A 14,992-nucleotide genomic window follows, 5' to 3' on the forward strand; every position below is an offset into this window, starting at 1 on the left:
ACATTATAAACTATTATTATAGTTTATTGAAGTAATCTTAAGTACTTCTTAGATGTCTTGATATGTGTTACCATCTTTCTAAAATGATTTTATAAATCAGTTGTGATTATTATTTGGTATCTAGCCATACCCACAGTGACCCCAGGCTCCAATGGTCACATATTACAGTATGGAGACAACACAGGCAGCCAAATACCATTGAGGCCTGTGTACCCCAGAACCCAGTACAACACGCAGTATCAGAGTGCTGCCAGGGTCAACGCTGGAGACTTACCCCACACTTGTCCACCAACCAGTAAGACTTTTGTTTTTACATAAAACTAACTTTGTAATATGAACCTTGATAATAAGAGAAAAATTTAGACACACATCTCGATTCCAATAATCATATATATATATTTTTTTTAAACAATACAATGACATTTGTAGAGCAAAAAAATAAGCTTAATTAAAAGAACAGAAATGACAAGTTCTGATATTTAAAAATTATTTGTAAAATTCTAACCTAAAAACCATTCATGATAAACTATAGGAAACAAATTTGACAAAGAAGCATAAAAAAGAAATGTTCTTTAAATCTGTATAAATTAATTTGAAGCTTCATTAGTATTACAAAAAAAAATGTGTTTTTTTTTTTTTTATATCACACCCTTTCTTGTATCTATTTAAAAAGCAAAAGTACCGGTACCATTAAAAAAGGAAAATTTTTTGATCAATTTAGATGTGACTGTTTTGCAGTGGATTTTTGTTGAATATATTTTTTTTTATTTAATTATTATCTTAATATGGTTCATATTTTTTTTATAAAGCTAATAGAAAGATAGGAAAAATATGAAAGAGTTGCTGAATTAATGAAATTTATACATTACTGAATTAGGTCTTCTAATCCTGTTGTTTTATCTACTTTATCAGTCTTTATTGTTTTGAATTAGTATTTAATTCTATGAAACAATTTATGTAATTAATTTTTTCAGTTTATTTTTCTTTATAATGTTAAGCATAATAGCTGAACTGAAATGTATTAATCTAAATAAAATAAAAATTATGTTTTGATTTCTTCGGAATGTTTCCTATTTGCTAACACTGCACTTGGCATGTAAACTAACCAATATAAGTCTCAACACTTTGTCATGCGTCTAACACTGCACTCTGTGTGTTACCTCATCATTCAGTTCCTGAGCTCACTGGTAGTTACAACTTTTACAGCTGAATACAACTTTCAATGGCATCAACTGTTGTTTTTTTTAAAATCATATTTGGTATCAAATGAGCATCCTAGCTTTATTTTAGTCTAGCACTCTTGTCTTTACTGGGGAATTCATTCCTTTGATTTAGGATTTGCTTTCCCTTCATGAATTAGATAGGGTGGTTCCCTTGTTTGTAACCCACTGTCAGCACCCTCCATTTGCACTGTGAGGTTCATCCATTAGTGTTTAATTGACTTGGACCTCTTGAAGACCATCAATGAGCAAATTTTTAACTTTGCATTTTTTTTTGTACTGTTGTAGTCTTTCTTTCTCTAAGGTTTTGTTATTTCCAGCTTGTAAACATTAAACTATTTGATCATTAATATGACCCTAAACTGGAATATATAGTCAATGATCCTTTAGTTATGCTAGTTCATCTTTCAGACTTTGTGATCTATAGGGCAGATAATCTGTTTCTTTGGCCAACTGTTAAAAAGCAGGTTGTCATGTGCACAACGACCAATCGCTTTTATTTCCCCAACTAAAGTCAGATACCCATTAGAGTTGGGTGAACTCAGGGATACCCTAAAAATCTCGATACTCAAAATCCCAGTCTACACCAAGATTTGAACCTAGAACCCCAGGTTCAGAAGCCAAGCACATAACCACTCAGCCACCGCGCCCCATAGTTATACTAGTTATTGCAAACAATACTGTAAGAAGAGGATTCTGTCACACGACTGTAATACAACTTAAGGTTTTAGATGTATTGTTAGTAAGTATAGACTAGTAATCCTGTTTAGTCTGTAGTGATGGTTAGAGTAATATTATAATAGCTAGAATGCTGTTTGAAACCCCTAAAAAATAGTGTAGTCCTATACTGCATGACTCACTCTATTGTTGATACACACAAGTGAAGAATTGGAGTTAGTACTTAAAGTTTCACTTTGGGCTTAACCCCAGTACCTCTTAGCCAGTTAGAAGTATGCCTGACAAAGCAGACAAATAGTCCATAACATCTTGACCTAGGAGTGCAGATATTTCTATGACAAATTGAATATTTCAACAGTAATTTAGTTAATTTATTTTTTACATTATTTTTAAATTCAGTTTGTTTACTAAATTTAAAATCATTTCTGAATTTGTTCTGGGTACAAGTCTTTAGTTTCTTTTAGCCATGAAAAACAAAACTTCTGTACACTTGCTAAGCTTGTCCACCTTAAAAAATGTTGTTTGTTTATTAAAAAGATGTCTTTTTGTCATTTTTTTTTTATTTTACTAAGCAAAGCAGTTAACATTAGCATGTGTGTGCATTTTTGTGTTTGCTTGTGTGCTTCCAGGCAAAATCCTGTGTGCTGTTGATGAGGATGATGGGAGCCTGGAGATGTCTGGAGGCATGGAGGAGTCTTTCAACTCCAGGATTGGTTATGGTTTGTCCTTTTTTTTTCTCACCATATTATGGGCTCTTAGCATGAGCAAAGAACAATTCTGTACTGCTGGCTGAATGAAGCAAATCTTCCGTTTTAAAAGAGTTCCTTTGTTTTACTTGACTGAAACTGGAGATAAGTAGAACAATGCATGTTTATCTCATGTTATTTAGTTCCACAAAGTTGGTAAGATAGTCAACAACTGTCCTAAGCATCTATCTAGACAGACTTTTGTCAGATAGCTACTGAAATGACTAGAAGTGACTTTCTTGTCATATTGATGCCAACACTAAATTTTCATCTTGATTTTTATCATTTTCTGTTTAGCAAAGTAATACAAACTTTCATGTGTCAATTGGCATTTTTTTTTTAAATAATGGATCTAGATTCATAAAAGTAGTTTATCTTTGATGTTTCTTGTTGACTGCTGTTCTCTTTAGACTAGATTAAGGTCTTTCTTTGTGTTATGTGTTTGTTTTATAGATGCTATCATTTCAGGAATCCATAAAATTAGAATTTGAATTAGAATTTGAGTGTGTCACCCTGTTTTACAAAATAACGCAATAATTTTAAGCAACAAAGAGGCAAATATAATGGGCATCTATATCTTTTTAATATATAAGTCAGTTGCATAGGTTAAACATTAGATTATCATTTTGTTGTGTTTTTTTTTATTATACATTTATTACAATATTGTTCTTTTGAGTGTTTTGCTTTAATAAACGAAAAATCATTTGGGTTGCATTATTTTGTGAGAGTTTTGAATGTTTGTTTTGCACTTCACCTCTGACTGCGTTTGCATGTTTTGACAATAACACAGTTTGTTTTTCTCAATGCACTGCATGCCTTTACATATATTATCTGCTGTTTACTGAGTGCTATGATAATAAGCTGGTAATTGCTTGCGATCTCATTAGGATCTTTTTGTTTGTTTACAGTGAAACCCCAACAAAGCATCAGTCCTTACAAGAAGCCCACAGCGCCAGTCATGTCCACGCCAAACAAAGGGTCAAGAACTCCCATCTCATTCAATTCCAAATCTCCAGACCTAAAAAGTAAAAAAGATGATGCTGATCTCTCAGTGAGTTATTGAATTATGAATATTTTTTTTTATCTTCTCATTTAGTCCAGTTCTAGACTTCAGATCCAGATTAATTGCCAAGCCAATGATATATGTAGTATCTTTATCCTTGTATATGATCAACTTACTTTATATTGACTCAGTTGTACTTTTTACAAAGCTTTTATCAATTCACTCTGATACAAAATTTGAACAAGTTATTTCTCCCACACCCATACATAGATCAAGTTGAAACTTTACACAATTATTCATTGGCAAAGACAATACATGAATCAATAAAAAATAAAATTAACCAGTTATCAATTAATTACTGGAAATTAATTCTTAAGTATTCAGTGATATGGTTAAATATTTAGAGTTTTGTCCCCTTCGATAATTGTACATCTTATTTCTCCCACACTCAAAATAATTGTACTTGTTATTTCTCCCACACCCATTCTCAGATGTTAAAACAATTATTTATTGTACCTAACAATACATGAATCAATTTAAAAATTAACCAATTAGTCAATTAATTATTTTGTTTGATATTGAAGAATGGAAATAACATCTCCATAATTGAGATATATATAGCTGTAAATTTTCTCTCCTGTAGATAAGCTTTGTTTTTATTTTTTAAGTATTTTTTTTAAATTTTCTTGTTATTGTTACTTTAACAATATAGAAACAAATGCTGGATTGTTTTGTGTGTCTTCTTTTATTTAATAGAGCTCTTTGTTACAATGTTAAGCAGTGTCTCTTTGTTAGTCACTGTCTTAACAAATAGTAATAACAACATTGTAGTATACAATAACAGAACAAATGGACTTTTTGAATGTCAGACCCAAGAACAAGGATTACATGTACACATGACACACTAATAGAATGAAGGGAATTTTTAATCTTTACAGAGGCAGTGACAAGGCCTTTTGGTGTAGAATTTATAAATTTAACACACAAAAAAACTAATTCCGTAGATTTAAAAATGTATCATTAGTTGAAATGAAAGCTTGCTTTTTTTTTTTGGACAGTATGTTCTCTTTGACTTTGCCTTAATCCCTAAAGCTTTTTCCTTTAAAAAAATGTCTGATTAGACTCTGGCAGCGAAGTAAATGTTTAAGAGTTAACTGATTTTATGGATATATTCTTATGTTAGCTGCCAACATTGCTTAAAGAGCTTGACCAATCACTCATTATTTTTTTAACCTTTATTTTTGCAGTTCATTATTGCTGTTTATGGCTAGGATTTATATAGTTATTTTTTCTAACCTTTGACATCAATGTGGTCAGTAACTTTTAGAATTATGTTTCATCTACTTCAGAAATCCTTGAGTACAGAGGAGTTGACAGCAGAGATGGCCAACCTTGAGGGCTTGATGAAGGACCTTAATGCAATAACACAGCAAGAGTTTGAGTGCTAGCATTGGATGGGGCTTGATGAATACAATTAATTGAGGCTTTTTGGATAGCAATTGGTCTATAGAGAATCATTAACTCTTTCTTTCCTAATTAACAATATCATCATTGATTTGACCCCATTAACTTGATATTATTAAATATAATTTTCTGTTTTATAAAAAGAGCATGCATTCTCCTAAAATTCTATACCAAAATTAACGTTTTCTGATTACAAACAAAGATGTTATTGAATTTTTATCATAACAGGGTAGAATGTACAAATGTCAAAAAATAACTATTCTGTCAGAACATGGAAAATAATTATGGAGATAAAGAGTTAAGGTGATTGGTATTTAAAAACAGAATATTGTTGGAGAAGACGTCAGGATTATAAGGAAAAAAAGAAAAAAAGACAGGCCATTGATGAAACAGGAAACACCCACCGAGGTTGTGAAAGAAAAAATTGTTTAAGTGTACTGTGCTTGAAGGATAATAGTCATTCTGTTATTAAATGGTCGCATAAAGATGGTTAGTGAAGATTTGCTATCTTAAGTAAAAATGGGTTATAAGACAGTTGTTTGAAGATTATCGTCTGTTTACAGATGTATCCAAGTTAGTATTCTGTTGTACCAGTAGGCTCATTGTGTCCAACGGTGACAGTGTTCAGTGAAGAAAGTGAGTTGCTGACTGATGTGATGATGACAACTATTCACACCATTTCTCCAGTGCCTCATTGACTTAGTGTGTAAATGATGTGTAGACTTCACATAGTGTGTAAATGATGTGTAGACTTCACATAGTGTGTAAATGATCTGTGCGTAGAGAGAATAGACTGACTTCTGTGAGACTAATGAAATGACTAAATGAGTACTGTGTGTTGCATGTGAAGGGAGAAGAAGGTTTCCTTGTGTGTGATCAGAATGAAACTTTAATTACATTCAACAATTATGACAACTCATTGCCCCATCTATCACTGATGTTAAAACAAGCCCAGGTTAACTTTGAAATATCCCAATGTAAAGAGGTGAATGCACTTGATATTACTTTCACCTGTCTGCTGATGTTCATATGCTTGCCATGACTTATTTGCATCAACAAAAAGATTACTATGAGTTTGACCACTAACCTATATTTACTATTGAGAACCTGCAGCGAACCTACATTTAATTCCACACATAGTTTTTTTTAGCAATGATTCTGTTTGCCAGGTTCTACCACATCGTTACATTTACTAGAACCTAAGAACCTTTTTATAATTGTTGTATCCATTTCAATGGACCATAGTTAGTTCTTTGACCAAAGATTCCAGATCCTTTAATTGAGGGATTTCAAAGACTACTAGTACACTATTCTTTTATTTAAAATCTTTGTGTTCAGGCATTTCAACTGAAAACATTTCCTTCTTATAGTAGCATTATTTTTTTTATTAATGTACAGGTTTACAAAATAATGGGCTTAGGTTAGCATAGTCAGAGAGAAGCTGAGTTAGTGCTGCTGATAACATAATGTATATTTTGTGAAGCACATTGTATTTATAAGCCCTGGCAACGTTTATGTCATCCATACAGAGTTAAAGCAGAGTTTTTATCCAATGTTTACAAATGACAAAAATAAATAATTTGTAATGATATTATTATCTAGATAATGTTTTATTTATCTATGTCTTTATAATAACAGTAATAATAATGTCTTATCTGAAGGAGGTGGCCATGTTTTCAATTATTTTAACATTGTGACATGTTATTCTCTTGATATTTATGTATGTACATAGAAGCATTTATCATTGGGATTGTGTGCATTTTTTAAATTGTCTGCTCTTCTAGTTTATGTTGTGAAATGAAACAGTAAGTAGTAAATTTTTTTTTTATCATTTATACTTGACAACCAGCAGAATCTCTTTAGATCAACATTTTTTTTAGTAATGATAGTCCATCATTTAAGTACTTCATAACCAACATTATGTCATTGTCTGTTCATAAATTATTTTGTTTCCAAAATTGCTGCCTGATCTTGTGGTATGCGCTCTGGATTGTCATCTTGATGATCCTAAGTTTGAACCCTGTCTGCTACTCATCTCCAGCCATCCTGAGGGAGATTTGGCCAAGGATGTAATTAATATTTAATTCTAAAGGAATACCCATGTCAAACAAAAAAGAAAAGAAATGATTTATTACTGTTTTAATTCCTTAACCCTTAAAGGGCTGAGCTGTTTTTCAGTGAGTGAAAACAAAATGGAATTATAATTCTGATGTTTAGAGGCTAAACTACCATACGCGTTTTAAGGGTTAATGCTTTTTTTTTTCCCTTTTAGTGGTGCAATCATTTTTAAAGTAAATGCTGACATTTTTTTAGTAAATGAATTGATTTTTTTTAAATCTAAATTTACTATACTTAGGAGTAGCATTGGAGTTTATTGTCTAACTTGTGCTTACTGTCTCTATACAGAATGTTATTTATTTCTGTTTTATTGATGCTCATGTTCTGTATCACTTCATGTACATTTATGTTTGGTTAAAGAAGTCATTATTTAATGAATTGCTGTGTGTGTGTAAAGAGTGTAAAAACAAAAACCTTTAAATTTACAAATGAACAAATGTTGACAACTGTATCCACTTTATTATTGTCATTGTTGTAACAGATACCTTTAGCATTATTATCTTGTACACAGGGTGAGATGTCATGGTAACTACTTTATAACAGTAATACACTGTTTTGTTTTAAATGCATCTATTTAGTTTTTTTTAGTATTCTACATTTATATGAATTAGTTTGAATCTACTCTTGCACATGTTAGAACTTCTATAATGGTTTCTTTTAGGATAATAAGAAGTGTTGATAGGAGACCATTTCACCACTAATGTACAATACCTAGTTCAGTGAGCTTCAGGTTGGGATTAGTGTAGGAACATATTTGGCTTTATTGTAACACAAAACTCATCCCAGTATTTCTGCCTTGTATCCAGGACAAATTCAGATTAACCACTGAGCAAAAAAAAAAATAAAAGATGACTATTCTGTTTCTCATGGACAAAATGACAAAATACAATGTGAAAAGATAGGCAAAATAGTGATAGAAGAGATTACCATAATAAAGTAATTGTAACTTTTTCTTCAAATATTTTGTAGAGTAAAATCCAAACACATATTTGTTTTGGTAGCTCATACTTTTCATGTTTATTGTTACATTCAAATCTTGAAATATGTTTTTGTAAGACAATGGTGCTTTATAGGCAGCATAGAGTGCCAGTAGTTTGGTGTGAAATAGTGTGGGGAGTATTCTCACCGTGGAGCTGAGTCGTCTGTTTTGTTCATCACATTGAACAGAATGCTTTGCTTTTGTTTACTAGACCTCCTGATAAACAAGAAGAAGATGGTTAATGGGAACATTTTCTAAAAACAGGAAATAGATTTTTTTTTCCTTTATTATGCTGCACCAGTCATTTTCTGCATTCAAATTTCTGTTAGTAGCTTATGAGCAAAAAGTGTACTGAGCATTCACATAATTAAAAATTTCTCATTTACAAATAACAACATTGAAAAGGATACTCAGCTTTTAATAAGTAATCTCCATTAATTCCCTGTCGTCTTCAGTTTCTTTGGATTTCTTTTGTCTTCTTACTTAAATATACCTGGGAAAGAGTCCAGTGAATATTTACAAGAGTGAGAAATGTTTTTTTTTTCATATTTTTTTAAAAATACAATTTTGTGTAATCCTTTCACAAGTAAGATGTATAGTTAGAATAAAATAGTACTGTACTGGCCAGTAGACATAAAACAAAAACACTTGCATAGAATATTTGTTCTATATCTCTTTGTGGACTTGTTTCTGTGTGGACCATGTCAATTGCTTATATAAAACAAATCTTTTCTTGACTTTCTGTTGTACACAAACAAAGCATCAGGTTTACTGTTTTTTTTATATGCATCTGCACTTATACACTGTATAACTTTGTTTAAATTATTTTCTAGATGGTAGGGTCTTAAGTTTATATACAATTGATGAAGTATAACTATAATGTTAAGGTAGCTGCATTTTGTTTTTGGATATTTTGATAAGTTTTTTATTTTTATGATTAAAAAAACAACGTTTCTTACTATCATTTAGTGGCGGTATTCTTCTATTATTACCATATAAATCATTTTTATTTCTGATTTTGTAATTTTATAAAAGGTTGTTTCATTTCCTAATGTATACAATTTTCTGTAGGTTCATGTGTGGTAAGCATGTTAAACAAACTTTTAAATAGTAATATCATTTTTTAAAGAATGACAATTTTTCTTGTGAGTATTTATTTATGTTGTGACTAGAACAATCCTTCTTATATAATTTTAACCTGTTTCTAATAATAATTTAGTAATTTAAATTTTTAGTTTTAGTTTCATAAGGCTTCAATGTTTGCAAATGATTTTATTACTTTTTTTTAATAGTTTTTAAAAATCCAAATCTGTTTCTTTTTTTTTTTAAATAATTTTAATGATTGAGATTCATACTTCATTCATTAAGTAATCAATACCACAAGTGTACATTAATTGGCCTTAAGATGATAGTCATAGTGGAAGATTTGTTTGTTTTTGTTTAATTCTTCTCAATTATTCACTCCCATATTGTGTGCAAATGAGGAATTAAACATTATAAATATGTCAATTGTTCCCTTGATTTTTTTAGTTATTTTTTTAGATTTTTTTTTATCTAAAAAGATTAGCAGTGCTATGTTCAATTAGATACTAAACTAGACTTTTTTTTTTTTGACTGCTGTAACTTGTATTACCAAAAAAAAAAAGATTTTAACAAAGTAAACATGATTTTAAATGAATACATCACCAACTTATCAAAGAAAAATTGTAAATGGTTTCAATAGGGCGAAAGTTTTGATTTCAGTCAAGAAAAGAAGACTGTCCACCTATCTCGAATATCTATGCCATGCACTTAAAACTCTTTTAAAAATTATCTTCCAGCAGAAAAGTTTTTGCTTGCTCTTCACTTCCTGTTTGAAGCTTCAAAGTCTTGAAGAAGGGTAAATTTGTTTGACAATGCAGCACTTGAAATACTTTGACTGTTATAGTTATACTGTCTTGTCACATTGTACATATGTCCAAACAAATGTCTTCATTGATCAGTCTTGTATAGTTTTTATTTCCACTGTCTGCCTCATGTTCAATATTCATTTCAACTGTACAACTTTGTATTTATTGACTTTGATCCTAGAAGCTTGGCAAGTGCTGCTTCTTTTTAAATGTTTGAATTTATTTTTATTTTTACACACAGAACTAATTTTTACCTCAAAGCTATTTTTCTATCCATGTTTGTGAAAACTTGATAGAGAATGTCATGTCATTAAAACAATGTCTCATCTCATAGACACATTCATTATTGCTCTGACATATATCCGTGTGCTGATGCAAGCAAGGTAATTGATCAAATCTATTTTGTCTCCATTCTCCTTTGTTTTGTAACATGCATTTTTGGTGTCTAATGTTTGTTTTTGAATCACATTATTTTTCTGGTCAACAATGTATGACTTATAAAATTTCTGATATGTCGAAGCAAATAAATTTTTTAAATTATTTTTAGTCCTTCTGTCCTTTGTTTTCTCTAAAGATATATTTAGGTCATAGCTGTTATTGAATTTGTGCCACATGTCTGTCTGTTGTGTTTAGATCTCAGAAACTAAAAAGACATATATCTAATCATGTTTGAAAGATAAAATTAAACAAGGTTACAAAGACAGTTTGTGTGGAAACACAAACTGAAAATCGCCCCCCCCCCCCCCCCCCCCCGAAGTAGTCCACCCAGGCAGGTAAGAAGGCAGGTTTCAATATTATCAGAATGAAATTTTTTCAAAGACAAATGACAGAAAATAATGGAGAAAAAAATGTTAACAGATCTTGTGTGTTGCACCAGCGGTCCAGCAGACCAAAGGATAGGTGAAAGTGAATTGAAGTTAGATGTGAACCTGGCCTAACTTAACAATACAAATATTTTATTTTTTTTAATTTTGCCAAAAAATCTACAACTGTTTGCATAAATGTGTTAAAAATATGATAAATAGTGGTTTCCCCTAATAAAGAGTCTCAAGTGTTAGTTACTATTAATAGTGAATAGTTGTAAAAGTGGTGTATTTTTATGAAAAAAAAAACTGCTTGCATAAGTGATATAGGGCAGATGGTGTAAAGGTCATCTGTTTCTGTGGCTTACGGTTAACGAGGTTGTCATGTGCCCAGCACAATGACCAACCGCCTTTACTTTTCCCCAGCTAATATCATGTACCCATTAGAGTTGAGTGGACTCAGAGGCGCCCGAAGATCCCAAGTTTAAAAATCCCAGTCTTCACCATGATCCGGACCCCGGTACGGAAGCCAAGCGCTTTACCGCTCAGCCACAGCGTCTCCATTCTCACGTTAAATGGATCGACAATAAACTTATCTGTCTTTCATTCTTTTGTGTGCAAAATTTTAGTTTGAAATAAAGGATTCCATTTTTTTCACACCTGACTATAGGCTCTCTGTGACTACTTTATACTAACCTGCCTTGACCAAAAGTAAAACACACCGTGGAAGGACCATGAAAGTAGAAAAGACTCAACTAAACACGTAAACATTGTTGATGCTTATCAAATATTTATAAATGGGATGAGATGGAATTATCTTCTTCCTCATGAGAATAAAAGTTAAGCAAAATTCATTTTCAAAAGTAGCATAAATATATATATCTATATATATTGTAGATTTTCCTACATGGCGGACAAACTCTAAACCACTAGCTTGTTGGTGTCTCCGGTGTACAGACTCTATGGCGTGTAGAGACGTGATTAGCTCTGTGAAATAGCGTTTGATCATTTGTATGCACTAGTCAGCACTTCAGAAGTGAATGTTCTAAACTCTTCTTATTGTGGCACAAAATGTTCATTACACTTTACACTCTAAGACTGACAAAAACTTACTTCAAAACAAATAATAATAATAATAATAATCTTTATTATCCATAAGGAAATCTGTCTTACAAATTGTGCACAACACCAAACAAAATATTATAACTGAAGAAACCAAAATATACATCCACACCAGACTTATCTTATCTTATATAATACAGACGTTACTTCAAAAAAAGATGATTACGTCCTACGCGTCATGCATTTAGTCATGCATATTAACCAATGACTTAAATTCTGCCAAGTCACTTGTTTTCCTGGCTAGCTCAGACAACCCATTCCATGCTCTAATAGCACTAGGGAAGAAGGAGTAGGCCTATTTGTACACATTTGTCCTAGCATATGGGACGTATAGTGTGCCTTTATCTTTGTGTCTTTCAGAGTATTTTATTAAATTTTGTATTTGAAGATTATGGTTCAGTGTTTTATGTATAATTGCTACTTTACTTTTGAGTCTTCTGTCCTGAAGGCTTTCTAAATTTAGTGATTTTACTAAAGGTGTTACTCTAGTCAAATGTGAATATTCGTTTGTTATGAATCTCACTGCTCTATTTTGTGTCTGTTCTAGTTTCTTAATGTTTTCTTGGGTTGAGGGGTCCCAAACAGAGGATGCATATTCTATTATTGGCCAAGGTTAAATAACTCAGTAAAGGAGATTTTATACTAAAATTAAGTGTCATGCATTAAGATAGTGTTCATAAATTTTGCTCAATCCTTTTTTTTTAAATTTAGTTGGTAACAGTGACGGTCAGTGTTACCGTCCTTGACATTGCTTAGTTGATCGGGAAACTCTCCAGTAGGAACTTTCTGATAGCTGTGATTACACGGTTACACCATAACATTCTATGTCCTAACTCAACATTAGAAATCTACTGCAGTAATTGAACTAGCCGGTAAAATATGGACTAACAAAAATGGAAAGTAGTGTTTGAATCAGTAAGGCATGAGCGTGTTGTACGTCGCTCTTCTGAGTGACAGTTAGAACTATCAAGTGTGTCGCAATCTTGATTGAACAAAGTTTAATCTCATCTAATTGTGTTTTTATAAGTATTGTTATTTCCTTAACCTCACCCGCACTCTTCTGCATTCGTTTTTAAATCGTCTGCCTCTTTTGCCCCCCCCCCCCTCTCTTTGTCTCCTCCTCCCTCTTCCTCCCTCTTTGACTTATGCTCACTCCTCCCTGAGATTGCGACACCCACGGAGAGGAAGCTTTAGTTTTGAGCATTGCCTGTTTCGCCCAGTGTGACATTTCCGACAAGTATCGTGGGGCTTCATCGCCGCTAGAAATCGTCAGAACTAAGGATGTAATGAAAAGAAAATAGACATAGTCATATCTTTACAGCACAATTTTCCTGATTTTTTTATTTTTTTTTTAATTTTGGAAAGATAGATAAGATAATTTTTATTGATCCAATCAAATGGAAATTCAGTTTGACTACAATTGACAACATCAGCGTAACTACTGTAACAATAACAGTATAGATGCAAATACGAACAACATTCACACACGAAACACATACACACTCACGAACCAGCGCTTTATGAATTAGACGTCTATGAACTTCTCGATGATGACAGATGATCTTGTAACACTCTGACCGACAGTGGGATGAAGGAGTTTTTAATTTTTTCTGTTTTAGTTCAAATGGAAAAAACAACAACAATTAGTTAACTATTGGTAATAAATTACTTTGTTTGGTATTTAAGCAAGGGAAAGAAATAGTATGTGACTGAAGTGGTGATGTAAGTTGAATTAGTCCCCTTTCCAAGGGAAAGAAATAGTACTTGACTGAATTAGTGGTATTAGTTGAATTAGTTCCCTTTCCATGGAAAGAAATAGTACTTGATTGAAGCGGTGGGATATGATGAATTAGTCCCCTGTATAGATTGTCGTTTGAGTGTTATTACTAATTCAATTACATGACTGATCCAAACTAATTGATTTACTTAATATAAGCTTTGTTTTGTTTTCTTAAGTATTTTTTTTTCACAATAATTGTCAACATAGCTGCATACTCTATCGAAGGTCTCAAACAAAAAACATGCAAAAAAGCTTCCTAATCTGGAAACCACTACGCAGTTTATCGCGATGGGCCTATAGAACTACTCAGCTGAACCCTCCAACATAACAATAAGAACCAATAAGAAGACACGATTAACAGGAGTCATGTGAAGTGCGCGAAAGTCGAGAAAAATCTCTTTTGGAAATGTCTTCTTCAAAAGGTTTTAGCCGATATTCTTGCGAACGTCTATCGCGAAAAAGGTACAGATAATAATAATAATAATAATAATAATCTTTATTATCCGTAAGGAAATTTGTCTTACAATTTGTGCATTACACCAAACAAAAAACATTATAACTATAAGAAACCAAAGTGTACATTCACACCAGACTCACTCATAATTTACATGTGACAAAGTTTATACCAGATTGTTCTTATTTAATGATTTGATTGCCAGGGGAACAAAAGAGTGTTTGTGTCTGTTTGTCTTTGCTATCGGTGTCTTGTATCTCTTTTGTGATGGTAAAATCACAAAATCCTGACACAAAGGGTGATTCTTTATTTCGAGGATCTTGTTAGCTTTTTTATAGATGTTTGTCTCAAACAACTGCCCAAATGAGGTTTGTTTTTTGCCAATGATTTTGCCAGCAGCATTGAGGATTCTATTAAGTTTATTCCTATTTTTAATGCTCAGATTGCCATACCAGGCAATGATATTGAAACTGAAAATATTGCAGATGTGAGAGTAATGAAACATAGCCAAGGCCTTTTCGCTAACATTAAACGAGATTAGAAAATGTAAAAAAATGGTGGTCCGTTTCTAGCACTCTCTCCTACATTTTCAAAGTCACTTTTTAGAAGATGAAACAATGTGTCTTACTTTAAAAAAAAACACATTGTCATTTTCAAACCTGGATTTATAACTAGTCTACAATGAAAAGTAAATTGACGGTCTCGCCGCACCGCACTCGTTGTCGGGCCCCCTTTC

The 14,992-nt window shown here is 32.0% G+C and overlaps 1 protein-coding gene across 4 annotated transcripts in view; it reads left to right on the forward strand.

Annotated features, from left to right (window-relative positions):
* Positions 1 to 10,637, forward strand: part of LOC106071265 (neogenin-like) — a 150,822-nt gene extending 140,185 nt beyond the window's left edge. For 3 of the 4 annotated variants that reach the window (XM_056016775.1, XM_056016776.1, XM_056016777.1), the window contains exons 25-28: positions 125 to 295; positions 2,528 to 2,617; positions 3,553 to 3,695; positions 4,997 to 10,637. In XM_056016775.1, the coding sequence (XP_055872750.1) occupies positions 125 to 295; positions 2,528 to 2,617; positions 3,553 to 3,695; positions 4,997 to 5,095 (503 nt within the window). In that variant the 3' untranslated portion in view covers positions 5,096 to 10,637. The remainder of the gene's footprint in view (positions 1 to 124; positions 296 to 2,527; positions 2,618 to 3,552; positions 3,696 to 4,996) is intronic. The other variant, XM_056016778.1, reaches the window with a different exon arrangement.
* Positions 10,638 to 14,992: the final 4,355 nt, after the last annotated feature.

This window comes from Biomphalaria glabrata, chromosome 18 (assembly GCF_947242115.1).
Source record: "Biomphalaria glabrata chromosome 18, xgBioGlab47.1, whole genome shotgun sequence".
In the NCBI taxonomy this organism is placed as follows: Eukaryota; Metazoa; Mollusca; class Gastropoda; family Planorbidae; genus Biomphalaria; species Biomphalaria glabrata.